Source organism: Scheffersomyces spartinae (assembly GCF_019049425.1).
Source record: "Scheffersomyces spartinae strain ARV_011 chromosome Unknown scaffold_2, whole genome shotgun sequence".
Lineage (NCBI taxonomy): Eukaryota > Fungi > Ascomycota > Pichiomycetes > Serinales > Debaryomycetaceae > Lizanozyma > Lizanozyma spartinae.
This window is the reverse complement of record NW_025065049.1, coordinates 365134-386541: the sequence shown is the minus strand read 5'-3', so window position 1 is coordinate 386541 and position 21408 is coordinate 365134. Positions and strand designations below refer to the sequence as shown.

At 35.2% G+C, this 21408-nt stretch overlaps 10 protein-coding genes across 10 annotated transcripts; 4 read left to right on the top strand and 6 right to left on the bottom strand.

Moving 5' to 3' along the window:
* Positions 1 to 2: 2 nt before the first annotated feature.
* CCT4 (chaperonin-containing T-complex subunit) lies at positions 3 to 1589 on the bottom strand (the record flags this gene model as incomplete). Its single annotated transcript, XM_043192997.1, has 1 exon — positions 3 to 1589. The coding sequence occupies one exon, from the start codon at positions 1587 to 1589 to the stop codon at positions 3 to 5; it is 1587 nt and encodes a 528-aa protein (XP_043051385.1).
* A 317-nt stretch (positions 1590 to 1906) lies between these two features.
* KQ657_002224 (cell proliferation protein) lies at positions 1907 to 2917 on the top strand (the record flags this gene model as incomplete). Its single annotated transcript, XM_043192996.1, has 1 exon — positions 1907 to 2917. The coding sequence occupies one exon, from the start codon at positions 1907 to 1909 to the stop codon at positions 2915 to 2917; it is 1011 nt and encodes a 336-aa protein (XP_043051384.1).
* A 304-nt stretch (positions 2918 to 3221) lies between these two features.
* Positions 3222 to 4262, top strand: KQ657_002223 (Cgr1p; the record flags this gene model as incomplete). Its single annotated transcript, XM_043192995.1, has 2 exons — positions 3222 to 3254; positions 3318 to 4262. The coding sequence occupies 2 exons, from the start codon at positions 3222 to 3224 to the stop codon at positions 4260 to 4262; spliced, it is 978 nt and encodes a 325-aa protein (XP_043051383.1).
* Positions 4263 to 4276: 14 nt separating this feature from the next.
* KQ657_002222 (cyclin family protein) lies at positions 4277 to 5820 on the bottom strand (the record flags this gene model as incomplete). Its single annotated transcript, XM_043192994.1, has 2 exons — positions 4277 to 4603; positions 5347 to 5820. 2 exons carry the CDS (start codon positions 5818 to 5820, stop codon positions 4277 to 4279), a joined length of 801 nt encoding a protein of 266 aa, XP_043051382.1.
* A 5318-nt stretch (positions 5821 to 11138) lies between these two features.
* Positions 11139 to 11970, top strand: KQ657_002221 (uncharacterized protein; the record flags this gene model as incomplete). Its single annotated transcript, XM_043192993.1, has 2 exons — positions 11139 to 11145; positions 11555 to 11970. The coding sequence occupies 2 exons, from the start codon at positions 11139 to 11141 to the stop codon at positions 11968 to 11970; spliced, it is 423 nt and encodes a 140-aa protein (XP_043051381.1).
* A 119-nt stretch (positions 11971 to 12089) lies between these two features.
* PEX6 (AAA family ATPase peroxin 6) lies at positions 12090 to 15476 on the bottom strand (the record flags this gene model as incomplete). The annotated part of the gene is made up of 1 exon (XM_043192992.1): positions 12090 to 15476. One exon carries the CDS (start codon positions 15474 to 15476, stop codon positions 12090 to 12092), a length of 3387 nt encoding a protein of 1128 aa, XP_043051380.1.
* A 289-nt stretch (positions 15477 to 15765) lies between these two features.
* Positions 15766 to 16974, bottom strand: KQ657_002219 (serine hydrolase domain-containing protein; the record flags this gene model as incomplete). The annotated part of the gene is made up of 1 exon (XM_043192991.1): positions 15766 to 16974. One exon carries the CDS (start codon positions 16972 to 16974, stop codon positions 15766 to 15768), a length of 1209 nt encoding a protein of 402 aa, XP_043051379.1.
* Positions 16975 to 18295: 1321 nt separating this feature from the next.
* On the bottom strand, positions 18296 to 18972 carry RPL31 (60S ribosomal protein eL31; the record flags this gene model as incomplete). Its single annotated transcript, XM_043192990.1, has 2 exons — positions 18296 to 18577; positions 18919 to 18972. The coding sequence occupies 2 exons, from the start codon at positions 18970 to 18972 to the stop codon at positions 18296 to 18298; spliced, it is 336 nt and encodes a 111-aa protein (XP_043051378.1).
* An 860-nt stretch (positions 18973 to 19832) lies between these two features.
* On the bottom strand, positions 19833 to 20804 carry KQ657_002217 (uncharacterized protein; the record flags this gene model as incomplete). Its single annotated transcript, XM_043192989.1, has 1 exon — positions 19833 to 20804. The coding sequence occupies one exon, from the start codon at positions 20802 to 20804 to the stop codon at positions 19833 to 19835; it is 972 nt and encodes a 323-aa protein (XP_043051377.1).
* Positions 20805 to 20960: 156 nt separating this feature from the next.
* Positions 20961 to 21362, top strand: KQ657_002216 (uncharacterized protein; the record flags this gene model as incomplete). Its single annotated transcript, XM_043192988.1, has 1 exon — positions 20961 to 21362. The coding sequence occupies one exon, from the start codon at positions 20961 to 20963 to the stop codon at positions 21360 to 21362; it is 402 nt and encodes a 133-aa protein (XP_043051376.1).
* Positions 21363 to 21408: the final 46 nt, after the last annotated feature.

Sequence of the window (21408 nt, the reverse complement as noted above, 5' to 3'; positions counted from 1 at the left end):
AACTAACGTGAAAAGGCAATATCATCAATACGTAATATAGACTTAACACATTCAGAAGCTAAGGAAATGGCACTAGTACAAACCAAAGTGGGTTGCAAGATATTCTCATCAAATGTATTCGAAGTTCCTGATCTTCTAACAGAAATACCAGCATTCTTTTCTCCAGCTTCATGTCGACGTCTCAATTCAGTAACAACATTAACCGGATTCAACCCAGCATTTTCAGCTAAAGTTGTTGGGATCACTTCTAAAGCTTGGGCAAATTCTTGATAAACAAATTGTTCAACTCCAGATAATTGATTTGATTCTCTTGCAAGTACACGAGATACTTCAACTTCTGGGGCTCCACCTCCAGAAATCAAAGCCTTTTCTTTAACTAAACATCTGATAACACATAAGGCATCATGAATAGATCTTTCGGCTTCGTCCAAAACCAATTGATTGGCTCCACGAACAACAATTGAAACGGTAGGTTTAACATTCTTATTAGTTTTGGAGATTCCAGAAATCTTAACAATTCTAGAACCTGAACTTTCAATTTCTTCAACCAAATCAGCTGAACCTAATCTATCTTCTGTGAAAGAATCTATATCTGCAATTGGCTTACAACCTGTAGCCTTTGATAAGAATTCAATTTCATCTCTTTCAATATCTTTAATAACCATTATATTCAATTTACTGAGGAAATGTAATGCCAAATCATTAACAGCATCTCTTAAAATGGATTTTTGAATCAATAATACATTACACTTTGCCTTTTTGATCTTTTTACAAATATTCAACAAATATGCTCTTTCTTCCTTCAAAATCTTATCCATCTGTCTATAATCATTAACAACCACGTTATTTTCCATATCAGGTTTAGGAGGAGAGATTTGAAATTGAACAAGAGCAATTTTGGCCTTATCAACTCTGATTGGACCACCAGCTGATTTAACAACATTTTGAGTCAATACAACTCCATCCACCATTTCAGTATCTTCAATTGTACCACCGACTTTTTTGATGATTCTAATATCATTCAAATCAGCATTATCTTTGGATTCATTGACAACTTTCAAAACAGCATCAGCAGATAAAGGAGCTAAAATATTGGAAAATTGTGAAACAATCTTTGAACTTAAAGATGTCAGAGCTGCTTTGATTAAAATCTTTCTATCATCCAAACTAATCTTATAAGACATATCTAAAAGAACTTGACAAGCTCTAGCGGCTGCTCTTTGAAAAGACTCAGCAATTAACGTTGGATGGATTCCCATATTTAATAGTTTTTCACTGGCACCTAATAATGCACCGGTTATAATGGCAACAGATGTAGTACCATCTCCAGCTTCAGCATCTTGAGCAGCCGACACATCAACTAACATTCTTGCGGCAGGATGAAGCACAGCCATGTGCTTAAGAATAGTAGCACCATCATTTGAAATAATGATTTCTCCTGTTTTGGTCTTAATCATCTTATCCATACCTTTTGGTCCTAAGGAAGTACGAATAGCATCACTGACGGCACGTGCAGCAATGATATTGGACTTACGAACCTCCTGTGGCTTCTCCTTGTCCCTGAACGTGGCATTCGATGGTAACGACATCCTCAATGGTGTTATAAGGTCCTTTTGATGATGATACCTAGTAACAAGTTTGATCTTTATTATGAGAATTTTTCCAACACGATTAGCTGGTCACGTGCTACGATCCAGAAGGTTCGCATCGCGAAAAACATAAAGTATAGCAGTACTAGTAAGATCACTAAAGTATACTCAGCAGAATTACGTACAGCTATACGTTCTTTTACAATAGCGTGAATTGCTATACTGTAAACTACTAGCTGTTAACTACTAGCTGTTAAACTACTATACTGCTGAGCTCCATTCTCAGTTATTGGGTTCGCTACTTAACCACTAACTAAATGACTGCTGATTTCAATCCTGATATCAAAGTCTCACGACAACATGCTATCAACTGTTCATACTCCTCTTGGTCTCGTCACTTCCCAAAAGAAAATCTTATTGAAGCAAAGGTTCTTAGCCCAATTCCTTCTGAATTTCTTGGTTATTTGACTGCAGATGGTATCCGACTAGAAGATAACCCTTATGAATATATTATTAATAATAGTGACAATGATTATAGTGATTGGGAAGATGAACAACAGAATAATGATAGCAATAATAATCAAATTTCTCAAATACATTCATTTCAAGAGTTTCATGAATCAGTGAAATCTACTATACTGGCTCTTGATAACAGTGTTGTACCCAAGTTAAATTGGTCAGCCCCTAAAGATGCTAAATGGATGCTTATTAATAACTCACTTGAATGCAGAGATACTAATGATATTTATCTTTTGCTTAAATCAAGCGATCACATTGTTGATGATATTGATAATGCATTTGATGGGATATCTGAAGAAACAGATTCATTCCCCTTTGAATTGGTATTAAAGAAATTTGTTGATGTTAATCCAGCATTAGAATTCAGAGTTTTCATTAAAGATTCAAATATAGTGGGGATTTCCAGCAGAGATATGAATCATTATCCTTATCTTGCCCTGGAATTACCAACTGTTCGTTCTACTATTGAATTGTTCTTCAATCAATATGGCAGATCTTTTTCTGAATCAAGTTATATATTGGATCTTTATATCCCCAAGCCTTACACTAAGGTTACTATAATTGATGTCAACCCATTTTCACCAAAAGCCGAAAGTTATCTTTATACTTGGGACGAACTTTTAAGTCCTTTGCCACAAGACGAATTTGAATTCCGCATTGTCCCTGAGAATAACACTGGATCTTTTGCTACAAAGGAATTTAGTGAAAGCCAAGTTCCATTTGATGTGGTTGATGCAGCTGTTGATACTAGCAGCATGGTACAATTAATGCGTGAATGGCGTGCATTACAAGAAAAGGATGAATCTTAAAATGGTTATTATATAGATTGAGACATAGGATTGATATGCTTTAAAAAGAAGGTAGGTAAACTAAATCAAGTAAATACAAGCCATTAATTTTAGTCTAATTTACAAAATTGATGTAGTCATTCCATTTTAGGAAGAATCGCCTAGGTTTCCCAATCAGGAACATTTTGTCCATCTTTTTCCTTCTCCTTTACGTGCCTCTACATCAGTAACCCCCACGCTTTTCGTTTGCCTATAAAGTCTTTAATGTTGAACAGTTGAAAGGAGATTGCAATTAGTTTGAATTCCATTCATAATTACTAGTAAAATGGTGACCACTCATTACGCAACTGAAAGAAATGTATGTATTAGTTTATACCTTATTAGAATGATTCTTTCTCTTACTAACCAAAAAGCTTGCTAGATCTTCTTAAATGATTATAGAGGAAGACTCTTGGAATCGATTACTTATAATCCTAATAATAACTCTGTATCATGGGTCGATATCATCTTAGGAGAAGTTCATAGAACCTTCTTGGATGATTTAAATCACCATGATGTGTTGAAAGTTCCAGGAAAGAACGAAAGAGCAGGTGTATATTACTTAACAGATAATGATGATGAGATTTTCATTGCAGCAAGATACGGAATCTTAAAAGCCAATTGGAAAACAGGAGAAATTGGTGATTATTTAGTCAAATATTCTGATCATGGTGCTGAAAAAGATCGTATCAGATCGAATGATGGTCATGTTGATCCTTTTGGCAATGCTTGGATTGGTACTATGACAGATTTTGAACATGGTAAAATCGTCCCCGAAGGTTCCGTATACAGAATTAAGCAAACAAATGATTTGAAATATGAAGTGAAGGAAATGATCCCTAATGTTCTTATCCCCAATGGAATCGCCTGGCAAGATAATAACAAAAGTCTAGTTTGGGTAGATTCATTAAACTTCAAGTTATGGAAATTTGATTATGTTGATGGGAATTTGACTAGCAAACGTGAGTTCTTTGATACATCGAAATACTTTACGGATAACTTAAGTCCTGAACCAGATGGAAATTGTTATACTAAAGATGGGCACATTTATCAATGTGTTTTCCTGACAAATAAGGTCTTGCATTTATCCCCTACTGGAGAAGTTTTGGAGGAGTTTGTATTTCCAGCTTCTAACTTAACCTCTTGTTACATTGGGGGCCCAAATATGGACCAGTTGTTTGTGACTAGTGCTCATCATAAACTAACAGATATGGACTATAAGATTGATAGCTTGGATGTAACTGGAGATTTGGGTGGGTTCTTGTTCAAATTTGATTTAGGTCATTCAGTTAATCTTCAACCCAAATATCATTTGCAATGGAAATAATAAAATAACACTGTCTATATAAGCAGTAATAATCTGTTTATAAATTCTTCAACAATTTCATTGGCTTCTATACCATTTGGGTGACGTAAATTAGTGAGTTTTAAAAGGGCAACTTCTTTAGTTTCCTCCAGATTAGTAGAATTGGTGAATTGTGGCTCCTTTAGAATTTTCATAATAGTCACCAAATGGATTTGTAATGCATCTGATCTCAACATCGATCGTATTATTGGATCTTTGAAAGCTGTCACCCATTTAAGATCTATGGAAGACTCGGAGTTCTGTAGTGAAACAGTGTCCGTTGGTTTACTATTCTTCACTTCTGGTTCATCATTAGATTCGCTCTCTTCGTGTTTATGATTCTCACTTTTGAAACACAGTAGACTACAATATGGAATCAAACATTTCGGACATTTATATTTATCTTTGCTAACTTTGCATATCCCACAAACCATAGTCTTTAGTAAGTTCAATCATATTTTGGCAATGAAGAAGGTTTGAAGATTGGGCTCATCGTATAATATAAATATAAAAGGTCGTGTCAGACACAGTTTTTACAAGTCAGGTAATATAAAACTTTTTGAAATTCAAACTATAATTAAATTTGTAACCTATGCAAATAATAATAAGCTACTTATGGCTCCAGTGCCATATGAATAATGCAGATATAACCTATAAAATTTAAAAAACCGACAATGTTAAAAACCCAAAACATAAAGAAAATGCAGTTGTGTGGAAAAGAGATTCAATACAGTTTTCAAACGTGTGCTTGTTGCAACCTTCTCCTTTTCAATGGTGGCTGCGAAATGTGTGAAAACGTAGAAATCAGAACTGGTCCCCTAAAGGCCGTGCTACTAGTAGTGTGTATGGTATAGTGAGGACTGTTGAGCATCTGTGGCGAAGAACAAATACTTGATAAGGGAGATGAAAAGGATACCGAGTGATGATGAGAAGGATAGAAATTGTTACCACTATTGTTGATATTGTTGAAATTGTTATACTGTCTTGGATAATTATGAACAGGGTAAGAATAAAGTGATCCTTGTAAATGTGGCACGCAGAACGTGGTCTGAGGCAACATCGTCACCGAGCCTGTGACTGTTGAGGAAGGAGTAGCAAATGATGAACCAGGGGTGAAAAGATTTGTCACTTGATGAGGAAATGAAACTGGGGCCTTCATCATAGGCTGGTACAACAGAGGACTTATAGTCAGTGGTTGAGCGACTTCTGGAGTTGTAATCTCTTCTTTTGGAGATAATAAGGATCTCACAAATTCTCTAAACTGGTCATCAGAACCAAAAGTATGGTAAAATTCCTCGTCAATCTTGTTGAATGGTAAGCTAAAGTTCGTGACATTCAAGAAATGTGCTTCCAATTGATTCAATATTGATAAATCCATATCCAATAAGTTTGACCATGTTTTCAAAGTATAACTTTGATCATCGAACGACTTGTTAGACAATACTAATGCAGTTAACATGATTTGATATGTCATGGAAGGGTCGCATTGATTAAGTGTGTTTCTCAGATATCTGTACAAAAAGTACAAAGCAATAGCCATATTAGTATGGGTTAATTGTGACTGACAAATAATCTGATAATACAGTTGCAACTGGGACATATATGCAGAAGGGGAAGGATGTTTCAATAAACTATACGAGTAACGCATAAATGAGTCAGTATAACCAGTTATAGGTGATGATGCTGGAATAGATGCAACTTGTTTTGCAGTAATAGCTTGTGAGGAATCATTAGAATTAAAGGAAGTAGTAAACTGATCATAGGCTGAGGTTACAGGTACTGCGGTAGCGCACGTACCTGTAAATAGATCAACGAATGGAGAATTAGATATCATTGATTCAGTGATAGCTCATCGCAAAGACAGCTATTATTTGATCTTATATAATAAAATGAAGGGTTCAAAGGATAATAAGCAAGTATATTTAGAAGCTTTTCTTGGAGGATATTAGAGGACATTTATAATTGGCATCCAAAAAGACGGTAAAAAAAATACTCAATAATATACTTTATTCAATCTGTGATGCAATGTAGCTTAAAGGAGGCCATTGGGTTACATTTCTGGCTGAGAGTGATTCGGTCATAAACTGAGATGAATAAGGTCCTTCCGCTAACTAGAAATGTACAGGTGGTGTATGGTGTTGCGAACCAATGCACTCCTTTCCTGTCTGCTGCGTAATAGGTACCACCGAAATTGCATGGGTTCCTATTGTTCTATGAGCTGTTCAAGCTTCCTCCCGTGACAAAGCGGACGTAAGCCATGACACAAACTTCATAGGGCAATTTCTTCGCCTATGGCCCGCATAGCATACTGGAATAATATCAATCCTCTCTCTATACACAAAGGGAAAAAAAACGAGAACCAGAACTGAAACAAGCTCGCAGGCAGGCAAGAAAGCAGTCTGGCAGACAACAGTTGAGTCTGGCAGAAAGGAAAAGTTAATGGCGAAAATACACAATAGGTTCAGGATCAGTAGCAATACTAACTCCTACATTGTTTAAGGTGTTGCATTCCTAAAAACTGACTTTTCTAGTAGTGAATTTGATTTGAGTATTCCCATCGCAGAAATGGATTACGAAAATTAAAAGAGAAGGAGCATGGTGTGTCGATTATAGTACAGCTGAGTTGCGACGGCTAACGATCAAAATTAAAAAGCATTAAGAGATCTTGAGTATAAATGCATTTTAGGGTTATATGAGGAGGTAAGAATCTTACTTGAATACTAAGAATTGATTCATTGGAATATGCTTAAAACTAAGTTTGTGCTACAGCTATTATGTAATAGAGTGACAAGCTTCCTAGAAACTTTGGCTAGAACGGTAATACATACTCGGCAGAGGAAAAGATGAAATGTGATGCTTATGATCATTAATAGATAATAACAACAATAATAACATAAAAGAAACAATATCCAAATGGCTCCAAAAACAAAAACAATTAATAATATCCAACAGCCTCCTTTCCTCCTAGAAGGAAAATATCCTTAAAAAAGAAAGAAAAAGCAGTGTATACGATGGTCACAAATTCAAATTGGACCACCAGGCGTGCACAAGCCGACAAATTTCTGGCTCATATCCCTTCTCTGTGGCAACGTCTAAGAGCTTAACCGTAGGGTCATAAGTCCGGTGTTAGAGTGGGCTTGTTTTGGCGGGTACAAAGCTTTGCACGTAATAAAGTTGTTTCTTTTGCTTGCATAACCAGTGCAGGAGTGTCATCAAGAGTGATCTATTTACGTATGCTTTCATTCATCTTTAACTCCCTTTGTGTTGCAAAGCTAAAATTCCTTACTTGGATTCTCCCACCATGAAGGAACAGCTATCCGGCTGTTGAAAGGATACCTACAATAGATCATTATTGCTATTGCAGCTAGAGGAGACGACAATTATCACTGTTTACAATAAAAATAAAATCTACACAGTTTGCAGATGATTAGGCAGGCCTTATTATGTTAACATGAAATACAATCTGGTAAATCAGCCATGGAACTACACTTCTAATAAAAAATAAAACCCACAATATCTATTGGTTCCCTCCTATTGCAATATGTGGGAAGATATCCAATTTCGCCTCTGGCGGTAATTAATTATTGTCCCTGAACTCTTACGTCAACACTAACTTCGTTTTAAGTGACCAAAGTAACAAGTGATAAAAAAATCTATTTTTGTGGTTTGCGTTGCTACAATGAATTTAGGTTTTGCAAACGCTACTACCATCGGCCAAAAGGCTTACATAAGTCTTCTGGTTTATGTTCTGGAGGCTTACCATTATTAAGACGGAAACCGTAAAGGTCAGAAGTTTCTCCAATATAATTAGGAAGCTTGAATTTGATTGCTTTGGCTTTTTGTGGTGTATTTCGTGTCGTCAAAGTCTTTTTATCCGCTGTCACTTTAGTCATGCCCGAGTGTAGCTACTATTTGATTTGTGCAAAAAATCATCTGCAAAGTCAAGAACAAAGCAGCAAACATCACTATGGAAATTCCTTTTCCTAAATGGCTTAATTCTGTGTGCGCGACTCAACGTCTCCAACCTGCAATAGCTTTTCAAAAGTGAAAACCCTAAAGTCGTCGTCTAGACATGGCTTTCAAAAACAACTACGACATTCCTAAAATTGAATAGAGGCGTGTAACAATAACTTTGTTGTTCCAAAGAATTCTACTTAACTCCATCCGTACTAACACCAAAATGTGCTTCACACTTTCCCTCATTAACCCAAATGTTTGGAAAGTAGTGTACTACTACGGAATAGTTAGAATGAAGTTGTTTAATGCGCTTGTTAATGGCCTTTTGCTTTCAAGATTTACAGCTTTCAACACTACTACGTAGAGTCATCAAGGGAGCAACTTGCCAAATAGGTAGCTGTTTGATCACATTGTAAGGAAGTTTGAAAAGCAACAGAGATGATTGAGCTGAACCATCTTCTCTCTGCGGTTAAGCTGAGAATGTATCCTAGAGAATAGTACGCACATAACACAGATCTGTAGGAATTTAACCCACTTTCACTTGGTTTGATATTTCTCTCTGTGTTAAACAATACTTGCAAGAATTGATTTATCACAAAGCCCATTAGTCTGTTTAAAGGTTGCTTTGAAACAAGAGGATTTCGGAAGGAGTTGTTGATCCGCTTTCCAAAATTTTCTGGTTAGGAGTTGTACAAAAACGAAGTCACCTAATAATTGGTCGAATCAGATAACCTAAATTTATCTGCCACTACCAAATAACAGTTTTAAGTTACGAGTTGACAATAAAAGTTCATTAGGGTCAGGAGATCACTTTTTTTTGAAATTACAAATGAAACAAAAGTTAATCTTTCGTAGTGTCGATGGAGGTGTCATTTCCAAGAGAATATTTACTTTGTTTATATCTGATACAAATAATGGATGTGGGTTTACCTCCAAGCCCACATAACTCTTGCTCCTACCAATAATAAGTCGTGTTTTCCTACCATTACTATTACGTCAGCAACAATCTCTGATTGTACTTCTGTGTAAATTATATCTGCCCGGGAATTTAGACCTTCTGAGTAAAATAAACTGCCTTGAAAGGCAATTGGTTGGAGAAAGCAGGCGAGAATCCGAATTATAGTGTGCAAAGCTTATTAATAAGAAGGTGGAGTAGCAGTACTTTGAGTTATTTCGTATTCCAACCATAATTCACACAGTTTACATTTGCTGCAAAGTTAGAAGCTTTGTCATTGGTGTATCATCACGCCCTTATACAAGATTTGTACACTTTGAATTGGCTGTTAAGGCTTAAAAGTTACAAGTGATCATCTCCTTTTTGTTGCCCGAAATGGAATTGTGTAACGGCTGAGAAAGTTTCAATATATAATTAAAGCACTTAATATTTTCGCTTATTGTTCTTCTTCCTCACACTTCAGGAATGATTCATATAAGCAGGAATTTTAAGGATCCACCGAGTATGTTAAGTTAACAAATTATAACAAGATTAGCGATCGACTGAATGTGGTACCAATTTCATACATCATCAATCATTTTCTTTAATTACTAAGGAATGTAATACCCTGAGGTGGTTATTTCATTGGAAGATATTATGGTACCACATTTTGCACATGAATAAGTATGCTTACATAATAAGTATTATTATTAATGTTGACATCAGTGCTTGTTCATGACAAGGCATCTTGTTATTACAATAGAATTATCGTCGTTGCAAAATGATTGCTCCTTCAAGTTTCCAGTGGATCATTGCATAATGCACACAAGTTGACCTTTGGAAAGTATATTTTTCTTCACAAAAAAGTCAAACTATGCCAATCCCAATGATTTACATTCTTGGAATAGCTTTACTTATGAAAGTCACATTAGTAGTAATTATTATCTCGTAACAATTTCATTTTGGAGAATTATTTTGGGGTATCATCAAAAAGTTCTATTGTACTTTTGTTTCTTTTGTTTTCCATACAAAAGCTTTTCTGCCCCACAATACAAATTTTACTGTGCAAGGCACCTTTGATTTAAGGTCCATACAGAAATAACTTTAACGTAAGATTCACGGAAATCTCATATGATCACGTGACTTTCCATGTGAATTATCAAGTGACTAGATCTAAGTTGACCTCAAATTTTTCTCTAAAGGCTAAGTGCTACTTTTTTCTTTCCTAATGTGAAAGCTGCTCTGCACATAATTGTTGCACTTTTCCCAATTGAGGTCTTGTGGCTACCTAAGACGGGTATTGTTGTTGTTCCTGATTTAGATACAAGATGGTTTAAATGTCAGACGACATCTCAAAAAGTCGCAACCTATTGCCTGTTCCTGCGAGGTACAGTAACAAAAATCTATAATAGGTTATCTATTTGCCTAATTGTTCCGTCAAAGTTTATCAGCTCGATTTAGAGTTTACTTAGTGTCTTTTTACATGATACGATTTAAAGAAACGTTGTAGTAAGTGATTTACTTCATGTAGTAAGCAGCACTACTAATGTGAACCAGAGGCGAAGAGTTTACTCTTAAACAATCAAATAAATTGGCGCTTTAATGGGTACATGATCTCATTTATTAATGCTTAAATAAGAGTTAAATTATCCACTACAATGAAGGTCATGCAAGTCAACGACTTTTAACCGATTGTATCGGATCTCGGAGGTATCTAAAACAGTATACTTATCACAACATATATATATATATATATATATATCATAGGCTTGGTTTCCCTCTTGTCAATCTGGGGTACATCATATTAAAATCAAATTACCTTTGGGTGCAAATAAAATACTATTGGAATAAGTTTAAATTTATATAAAACAACTCAAAAGTTAACATATTCATATATTACCATTAACATACCACTATCCTATTCTCGTCCCGATGCCTACTCGTTATGCTTTAATACAAAGACCTTCATGGATCGTTCCATTTGTCCTGGTTATCGTTTGGTGGGGGATGCTTATCGCATTCCTCATCATTTGGTTCATTAACGGTAAGCCACTATATGGAATTAAACAAAAGCATATGAATCCAAATTATATCAGTTATATTGGAGCCCAGAACGATACCCAACCAGTTTTCATTGCTTGTTCAATAATACAGGGCATTTTCTATGTTGCAACTTTGGCATTAATTTTTCGTTTTAGAGTTCATGGAACTTATTTACCAGAATATTCAAGCAAAAGAGCACGGAATTATGCCATAGCTTCAATTGTATCAGGATTTATCAGTCAATTAGGCATAATCCTTGTATCAATATTTGATGTGATAGATCATGGCCAAATACATTTACTTCTGGTTGGAGTATTTGTCATATTTGCATTCTTTTCAGTATTATTTAATTCCTTCACGTATAAGGTGAACTTTAAAAGAAGAGTATTTTGGTCGAAAATTGTATGGATGATATTTGGCTTGGGTTTTGCATTTGTGTTTGGTATTGAATATACAAATGACAAGTCTATTTCTGCTACATTTGAATGGATGTTGGCCTTCTGGTATGGTGTCATCCTTCTTCTTTGGCAATACGAATTGTTACAGGCTAGCAGACGGAAGGAATTAAATCTAGATACAAATAATGATTTGGAAAAGCATTCAATTGATACTGACTCGACTGGTGAAAAATCAGACCCAACTTTAAAGACATCTCTTAAATATCAACTCCATCAACAACAACTAAAACGTCTCAGACTTTATGATGATTACTATCGTCCTCAAATAATGACTCCCAAACCCATTTTTAAGAGATGAGAACTATCATTAATATTATACCCTACTGCTTATTTTGATGACGTTGTATTATAAATCTATATATATTGTTCTGTATGAATTAAATCCTGGTGGTTTTTTTCAACTATTTGAATGTAATTTTAATGGCCATTTTCTCCTTCTTGAGCCAATTGTGCTGCCTTGTCTTTGGCACCCTCAAAGTTCTCTTTGACTCTAAGGTAGTGTTGCAATTCCTCTGCGGAAACTGATGGGATCAATGCATCCTTAGCCTTCACAAAATCTTCTTGTTTAACAACGACGCTAATGTCGTCAGGAGTGGAAACATTATCAAACCACCATCTAATGGAAACAGGTTCAGTTTTACCATTATTATATTGATTAAATTTAGTGTCAACTTCCCCAGCAATTCTGGTCATGGCATTTAGCATTGAATCACTGCATAAGGCATAAAAATCGGCTCCAGTAAACGTAAATGAACATGTTCTGGCGATTTCCATCAAATCAACATCGTCATCAAGTTTAAACTTACGTGTTAAAGCTTCCAAAATCTTAAATTGCTTCTCATCAGTATCACTAATTCCCAAATATAGCATCTTATCAAATCTACCTGGTCTTAATAAAGCTTCGTCTAATAAATCGGGTCTATTGGTTGCTCCAACAACAAACACACCATCTCCTCCACCATTACTTCCCCCTGACATACCATCTAATTCGGCTAACAATTGTGAAACAATACGATCCATTACCCCACCACTATCACCTTGATTCCCTCTTTTTGGTGCAACAGAATCTAATTCATCAAAAAAAATAACACAAGGTTTTGCATCTCTTGCTTTCTGAAATACCCGACGTACATTAGCTTCTGATTCTCCAATATACATGTTTAACAATTCAGGACCCTTCACACTAAAGAAATTCAATGAAAAATTAGTGGCTATAGCTTTTGCTAATAATGTCTTACCAGTCCCTGGAGGTCCATAAAATAGAATCCCACTTCTTTTCTTCAATCCACTACTAAATAATTCAGGATGTTTAAGGGGCATATCAATAGTATCTAAAATTTCACCTTTAACCATATCCAATCCCCCTATATCTTCCCATTTAACATTAGGTATACGGGGCGCACCAATAGAATCACTAAATTGATTTCTAGCTTCATTGATAGCTAATGCAAAATCTTCAGGTGTATAAATCACATACCCACCATTACCAATAGCTACTTGCTTGCTGAAATTACCAAGTTTGGAAAGTCTCTTGATAGCGAACTTCTTAACAGATTTCATTATACTTTGTAAATCTCTTGGTGTTAAACCAGCAGACTGTAAAGCTAAATGGGAAAAGTCAACGTCACTTCTAAGTTTCAATAAAGGATCTGTTGCCTGTTGTATTTCTCTTTCGATAAGATATTTGAATATAGATAATCTTTCAGCTTCAGAAGGGACCCCTATATCGATTTGAAACTTCATCATCAGTTTAAAATTGTTGTTCAATTTATCCAAGTCATTACAACTGAAGACGAACACTATATTGGTATACTTGGTAAAGTATTCTTGTAGCATTTGAACAAACTTCAACAGTTGAGATTCATGAATTGAAAAGTTTTGTTCATTTGCATTGGAAGAAACACAGAGCTTTTCAATATGCTTAAAGTACACAACATGTAATGCCTTCTTACTGTTTTCAATTCCAAGTGTTGGTTGTTGAGATAAAATCTTATCCAATTTCCCACTAATGGTACCTATGGTTTTCAATTCCTTCCCAGGATTGAGCAATTCAACACAATCCAAAGTTATTAAATTCAATCCTAGTTCCAAGCAAACACTTTGAACTAATGTTGATTTCCCAATACCTCTACTCATTGAGTTCAATAATACCGTACTCTTCAAAGGATGCAGGGTTTCCAAATTCGTCTTTAATACCCTTTCAAGATCAATCTTGTATTTGAAGACTGTTTCTGTGGTATCAAACTTGGGATATTTGAAGAACCCCGGTAATTTTAAATAGTCAGCCCACCCAGATGGATCATTAGGAGGTAAACGAATAAACTCATTACCACTCACAACAAGCTTGGTTTTAATAGGATCAATGATATATTGTTGATTATCACCTTCTGAAACTCCGTTAACATTTGTAATCTTAAACCAAGCTACTGCATCTGGTTCTCCTTCAGGCATAATATCAACTTTATTTTCAGGTTCTGTTGCATTATGGATATCTTCAGCGTCTTCCTGGTCGAACACGGTTTTTGCCATTATGGTATCTATTGTGACCGCTATTGCGTCCTCTAATCTAACACACTTATATGACACCTTCAATTGGTTCTTAAGACTGGCTAAAACCGCTGAAAGGTATGTTCTATCCATAGAAATGTTGGATACAATACGGCTTATGGTTATTGAATCTGCAATAGGAATCAATTTTGAAAGTGGCTTCTTACGATCTTCATTGGGAATGGGGGAAATGGAAACTTTTGTAGATGAACCCAAGTTAACCATCAATAAAGGTGAAACGTAGATTTTCCCCTTGGAATATTCATTTGGTTCTGAAAAGACAAATAACTTAACGAATAAACTCTTTTCATCTCCGTTGGTCAACTTAACTGTCTCACCATTGAAAATTGGCAAATTCAAAGAGAATAAGTCTTGTGAACTGATGAATACAAATAATTCCTCATCTTCTCCAGTCCAGGGTAAACTTTCAATCCCAATTCTGGAATTTAACGGCTTGATGTCAAAAGTCTTTGTGGTTTCTGATGTTATAACAGATTGTTCAGAATCATCAAATATTAATTCATCTAAATATTTTGATAAATCCACGGAGTCAGCAACTTTATCAAAATCTTCATCAAGATCAAGATCATCAACCAATTGATTTTTGCTGACCTCATCCTCTTTGATCAAAACGAAATTGGTATTTTCGTTAACCTTCCCCTGATCTAAAGGTTCACACAATTTAACTGTACCATTGATATCTCTAATATGGTCTCCATTATTGACTACACGATTCTTTCCTGCTAGAAAAGTGTTAAGAAATTTAGTACGAATAGAATCAACAGATGACCCATTCAAGATCTCATAGATTGAACCAGGCACCGAAATATAACAGGAAGTTAAAACTGGAATATCTCCAGTTTCAACTGGAAGATATAATGCTTGGTTTAATGTGATATATTCAAATCTTGAAAAATTAGAATCATTTATTATACGGATAGTTTTTTGATCATCAAGTTGATGGTGAACACCATTGACAGTGAATAACTTGAATTGATCAAAGACCGCTGACCCCAAAAGCTTTATTGCACAATAATGATCCTTAAGAGGAACAAATGAAGTATTCGAAACGGAGGTACTAACGTCTCCATTGATTTCAGTTCCATATATATATTGATATAACAGTGGCGATACAGTTATACCATCATATAGGGTATTATTCTGGTCATTGATGATATCAATGTTGCAAACTATGGGGCCATGATTCAAGGAGCTATGGTCCCTAGTGTTACCTTCTTTTTTAGCAACTGAGGGCATCTTTCATTTACCCTACCAGTAGAGTCAAAGTTGAAGATAAGAAAGAAGGAAGTGACAAGTTGTCAAAGGTTTATATTCACTTTTCGGTCGATCTTCCGAGGTAATGAACAGGAAATTGTGGGGGGTGGAAATATATGCAGAGTTGCCTAATATGGTAAGTGAATGTCCGCTAGCCATTATAAAGTGAAAGAATAAGTCGACTTTACATTTGTAGTACACAATGTAGTATAGTAAGACACACTGTAATATATTTTAGTATATAATGTAATTTCTACCACTCTTTATTCATTTACAACTTGCTTTGAGATGATGTAATCGAATCGTAGACAGCAGTCTCAAACTCAATATATGCATTAATGGCAGTAACATCAAAGAATGGAAGCACTTGAGTAGCAAATACTCCGGCAATACCTGATTTTGGATCTATCCAATAGAATAAATTAGCTAATCCTGACCACATGAATGAACCCTCTTTACGACCAGTGGGAAGTGGTACATCAAGCTTATAAAATGATGCAGTCCAACCTTGTTTACCCTTTGGAAGCTCATTAAGAAAAGTCATCAGAAGAGCTTCATGGGGTTGTAACAGTCCCAGATCTGAATCTAATGATATATCTGGGGGCACCAAGTTTGCAAAGGAATATTTGTGTAAAGCTTCCTTTGAGATTATTTGCTTCCCATCTGCTGAACACCCATCATTAAGAAAGACCTGAAGAAACTTTAAAAAGTCACCAATTGTGCCACGGAGTCCTGAACCCCCTTGATACAGATTGGAATCAGGATTTTTAAATTCTGGCCCTTTTTTGAAACCACCATCCACTCTACGATGCACCTTTGCTTTGTTCTGAAGTTTTTCTGGAGTTCTGATAAAGGATGTATGGTTCATTCCTAAGGGTTTGAAAATATGATCTTGGAAGTATTCTTCTAATGTTTGGTTAGATACTCTTTCAATGACTTTCCCTGCAACATCGGTACTTGAACCATAAAGAAATTGAGTACCTGGTTCATGAACGTATGCTGTAGGAATTTCTCCACCTAATGGTCTCTTTATTTTGTTCTTACGAATGTATCTAAACATTTGCAATTCCTTTGTATCAAAGAAAGCATAAGCCAAGCCAGCGGTATGTGTTAACAAATTTCTAATTGTTGGTTTATTAATGGGTTTCGTAAGAATAGGTTTTCCATCATCATCAAAGTCCTTAATCATTTGGAAATCTTTCATCTCGGAAACATATGTCTCCACAAGATCATCAATGCCTACAACTCCAGAATCCAAAAGTTGTACCATAGCTGTTGTAGTTATTGCTTTACTCAACGAATAGAGATCAAATATTGTCTCGGTAGTAGTTTTATTGTCTCTATTGGCGGTATCATTGACACCTTCGGCGTGCAAGTATTCAATGCCTTTCTGACTGACTACTCCACCTACGATCATTGGTATTTGGTCATCTTTTGTCCATTTCTGAAGCACTGGTGTAACTTTGTTTTCAAATGACATCTTCAACTATGAATGATGATATTCAATTGAAAAGATCACAACATAGTTATAAATCTCATCCTCAATTAAACCAGATTACCATGAAGATAAACTATACGAAGTAAAAAATAATGTGGGGAAGCCCCGATGTACAGGAAATGGCATTTTTGTTAGTGGTGCGACATGTGGGAAATGTCTACCACGCAAGTTGACCGAGAAAAGCGATTAGCACCGAGGCTGAAAGAATTTTGCTGTAGCCTTGTTCACTTGGTGCTGTTATTTGCAGTGTTATGATGGTGAATGCCCCTAAGTAATACAATAAGTAGACTTTCCTCAGTACTTAACATTTTGTCCCAAGATTGATGTGGCAGATTTAGTTTTATATTGTTGGACCTTCTATTTCTCCATAATGTCTGTAAAATGTAACAAAACTTGGACTCATTAATGGTTAAAGCCAGATTTCGAATACAGCTAACATAAGTAATCTACAATATGATCAGCATACAGTAAGAAAGAAACATAGACAATGTTATAACTGTAGATGCTTCAAACGGTCTTCAGTAGGTTAATGTCAATAAGAGTCTATCTAAATCATCTGTAACTATAACAAACTACAAAGTAGTGTTGTACTTCATTTTCGGTTACCCGGACTTGGTGCGAATCCATCAGAGGGCACGAAAATTTTTATAACAATTTAAATCAAGTTCTTTTTTATCAATTCATTCTACATTACAGTATGATGGTGCAAAAGGTTTAATTTGTTTAGCAGTATGTTATTTTGGATCAATTCTTCTGATATTCATAAGATGATGATAATTCTTCTTTTCATGCCTTTATTGAGCATTTATTTTGGAATGTGTGGGTCGTCGTTTTGATGACTTTGTTCTATGCTATGATTGGCATTTTTGTCATAGTTACACTGATTTATGAATATCAGAATTTATTTAGCATAAATGTTTGGTATACTAACAATTTAATAAGGAAGGAAAGGAAAGTTGTGATTTCAAGTAGTTTGTGAATGTAGTTAGTAGCTGTTTGAGACTAAGATTGCGTGTGAAGTACCCCATGCTTATACTAGTTCTTCAAAATAGATCCATAGCTCTGTAATAATTTTAATCAGAAATTATTAGCAGTGCTGGACTCTTAAAAATTGTACACCTTAAACTCAGCTAACCTTCAAGATGTAGCTTGACCGCACGCACACAATGTTAAAGCTTTACCTCATCTCATGAACTTTTAGCAAGACTACCACCTATAATATTTTTTGTTTATTAATTACAAATGCCCGTAAATATCTTAATAATATACACTTTTAACTATCCATTAAAAAGACATTATACATTTATTCATCGTCAACAACGACAGTTTGCAAACCCTTGGTGGTTGGGACGTTGACAGCTTCGACGTAAGCGAACAACTTTTCCTTAGCATCTTCTTCGTCGTTTCTCTTTCTAGAGATTCTGACTCTCAATCTGTGTGGGACACCTTGAACACCTCTCTTCCACAACTCAACGTTCAACTTAGGGTCCAATCTGACATCAGAGGTTCTGAAGTGCAAAGTAGCGAACTTCTTGATTTCCTTGACAGCCTTTGGGGCTCTCTTGTGGAAGTGGACACCGTGCAACTAAAAGTAAATGTTAGTAAACTGCTTCCTTATTTGAAATATCAATGTACCAAATTTGTGTGTGTTTCTAAGGGAACTCATTTTTTAACTGGTAAACTGTAAAATTTCTAATGGAACGTCAAAATCTTCAACCATCGTGTCCGATGCATTAGGTTGAATGTGGAGGATACATTAAAGGATTGGTCCAGTTCAATATTATAGGAGTCAACTGCTGATAATCAGTTTCTACAAGTCCACATTAAATAGGATACTGATATCTTGGATAGGAATTTTTCAGTTTCATTCACATAGGATATTTCACATTTCACAAACTTCTGGTCAGACGAAACTATTCAACATACTCTCTTGTGCAAGTTAATGGTGTATTCACGAGTAACAACGTCTTGGACAGCCATCTTTTACTATGTTATTATTGATCACTAAGTGTAAGCTCTAGATGAAAGTGTAACTGATATCTTTAAAGTTGTACTGAGGTGTGGGTGAAAATTTTGCTCCAGTGAGACGAATTGTGAGAGTTGATGAAGTGAAAATTACACAAAAAAAGAACCCTCAAGTTTAATATTACCCGCCTTTTCCAAGGCCCTTTGCGACACTAAATTCCTTAATAAGAAATTATGTGCGACTTCAATATAAAAGAATTTCAGTCATGTGACCTTCTATTCTATGTCACATCTCAGTCATTGGGATTGAGTGATCATTTCACGTGATTATTTAGGTCTTAGTCCTAACACTAGCTTAGATATAATACATAGTGTAGAATAATACCTCTAATAATCATGCGAATATCAAATCAAATACTGGCAGTGTTTCATGGTATAGTTGAATTTATCACTGGATATGTGAATAGAATTCTTATAAGCCGTTATAAAATTTATTTTTAATTTACTAATGCTTCTTCATAGCACATAAGACTAAAAAAATCACTGAACTATAATATGGGAAAATCAGTAAATAGACGATCTGCAGTCAGATTTGGCTACAGCATTAGATATGGTGATTTGTAATATGAGTTTTTCTATCAGAATACATGATATCTTGTTTATGATATATGAGAACTTTATGTAGCAGTTTCTCGTTTTACTTAAAATGGGTGCAAAATTAATAGAAATTAGTAAGTTTATGTGAAGGTACAACGTTGATAAATTAATACGACATCATACAATTGTCTAGTTCTACAAAAAATAATAATCATTATTTGTTGAACTGATATCCTTCATATGATATTTGTCTATACATATCAATATATTAATATTATTTATGTCTTCTTCACCACACTATCCTCTTTTTCAAAGCAGAATACTCTACTACAGTCTTCCCTCCAATGACGGAAAATCAATTGGTAGCAAAGGTCAATTTCAGAAAGAGGTTCTGAAGCGTGTAGAATAAAATCGTTATTTTCAATTTTGGCTCCATAAGTATTTGAAAGTTCCCAAAGTCCCAAGAGTGATATAATATCTTTCTGATCAACTGATTCAATTGTAGCAAGAGATTCTGTTTTGAACAAATATTTAACAGAAGAAACCGTCTCTGGCAATAGAAAAGTATTGAGAACGTCTTCAGTTTTAGAAGGAGAAATTCCCAAAATCTTTTCCACTAGAAATTCAAGTGCAGTGACATTTGAAAGGAACAACTTATCTATTTCATTAATTGATGCATTTTGAGATAATTGGAAAATCAAACTTCCAGTGAAATTCAATAGAGTCCAATTTCCATTTGTTGTTATTAAGATGGACATAACATAATAACTTAAATTCTGAAGCTTCAATTTATCTGGATTTTTAAGTCGTATCTGATACCCTAGTTTGTATACTTCGTTAACTAAGTTCATGTCAACAGTGCTCTTCAAACGTATCATTAATATCAATAAACCGTATTGTATTATACCATCGTTATTCTTTGGGAGTGGGTATACTTCTTGTCGTTCCATGGGCGCTCCAATTGATATACTATTTTCTCTCATGTACAATGCATTAATCAAGTTGACTCCCTCGATCTTTGCACTTTTAAGGTCATAGGTCACAACATGTAGTAGTAATCTGATTTCCCATATTGCAAGTAACTCATTCAATTTGCAATGCTCTGGTTTAGTTAATAAGGCATATGTCAAGTCTATCAGGGTTGTTAGATCCAGTTGCTTCAATAAATCCACCAATTGTGATAGACTACCTTCAGTTACAGTGGTCGAGGGCTTCACAAATAACGTTGGGTTCGTGATGTAAACAGACATGAAGTATACAGTTGAGACTGAGTCAAAATGATAAACTCAATGAGAATCGTTATCATTTTATGTTATCGCATTTTGACCCCACGATTTAGTTCAAATCGTGTACAACATAAATCAAAAATTAATTAGAGAGATACTGCTCCTACACGTATCACGACAATGTCAATCGAAACACACACTAGTCTTATTAGACAAGCCAAACAAGATCAACAACGGAACTTAGCCAAATCGGCACAGCTTTCTGGAGAGTTGGCGCATACGTTAAGATCCATTATCAAGATCAATTCCGATGATCTGAGTTCACTATTAGATAAGATTTCAACCATTCATGAGATTGACAGAGAAATTGATTTACAACTATCGGAAAACGTAATCACCAATTTCGAAGTGTTGATGTCATATAAAGAGCAACTACACAAGACGTTAGCTAAAATCTATAGGAGGTTACAATGGCAAGATTCCGTGACTAATGATATCAGTGGTTTACAGAGACAATGTGAGCTTTTGGATCAAGATATAAGGATTTTAGAACGGACAGTTCACTTACGGAAAAATAAGTGAATTGCCACCATAAACCATCAGTTTACTCAAGTAGACCGAACATTGC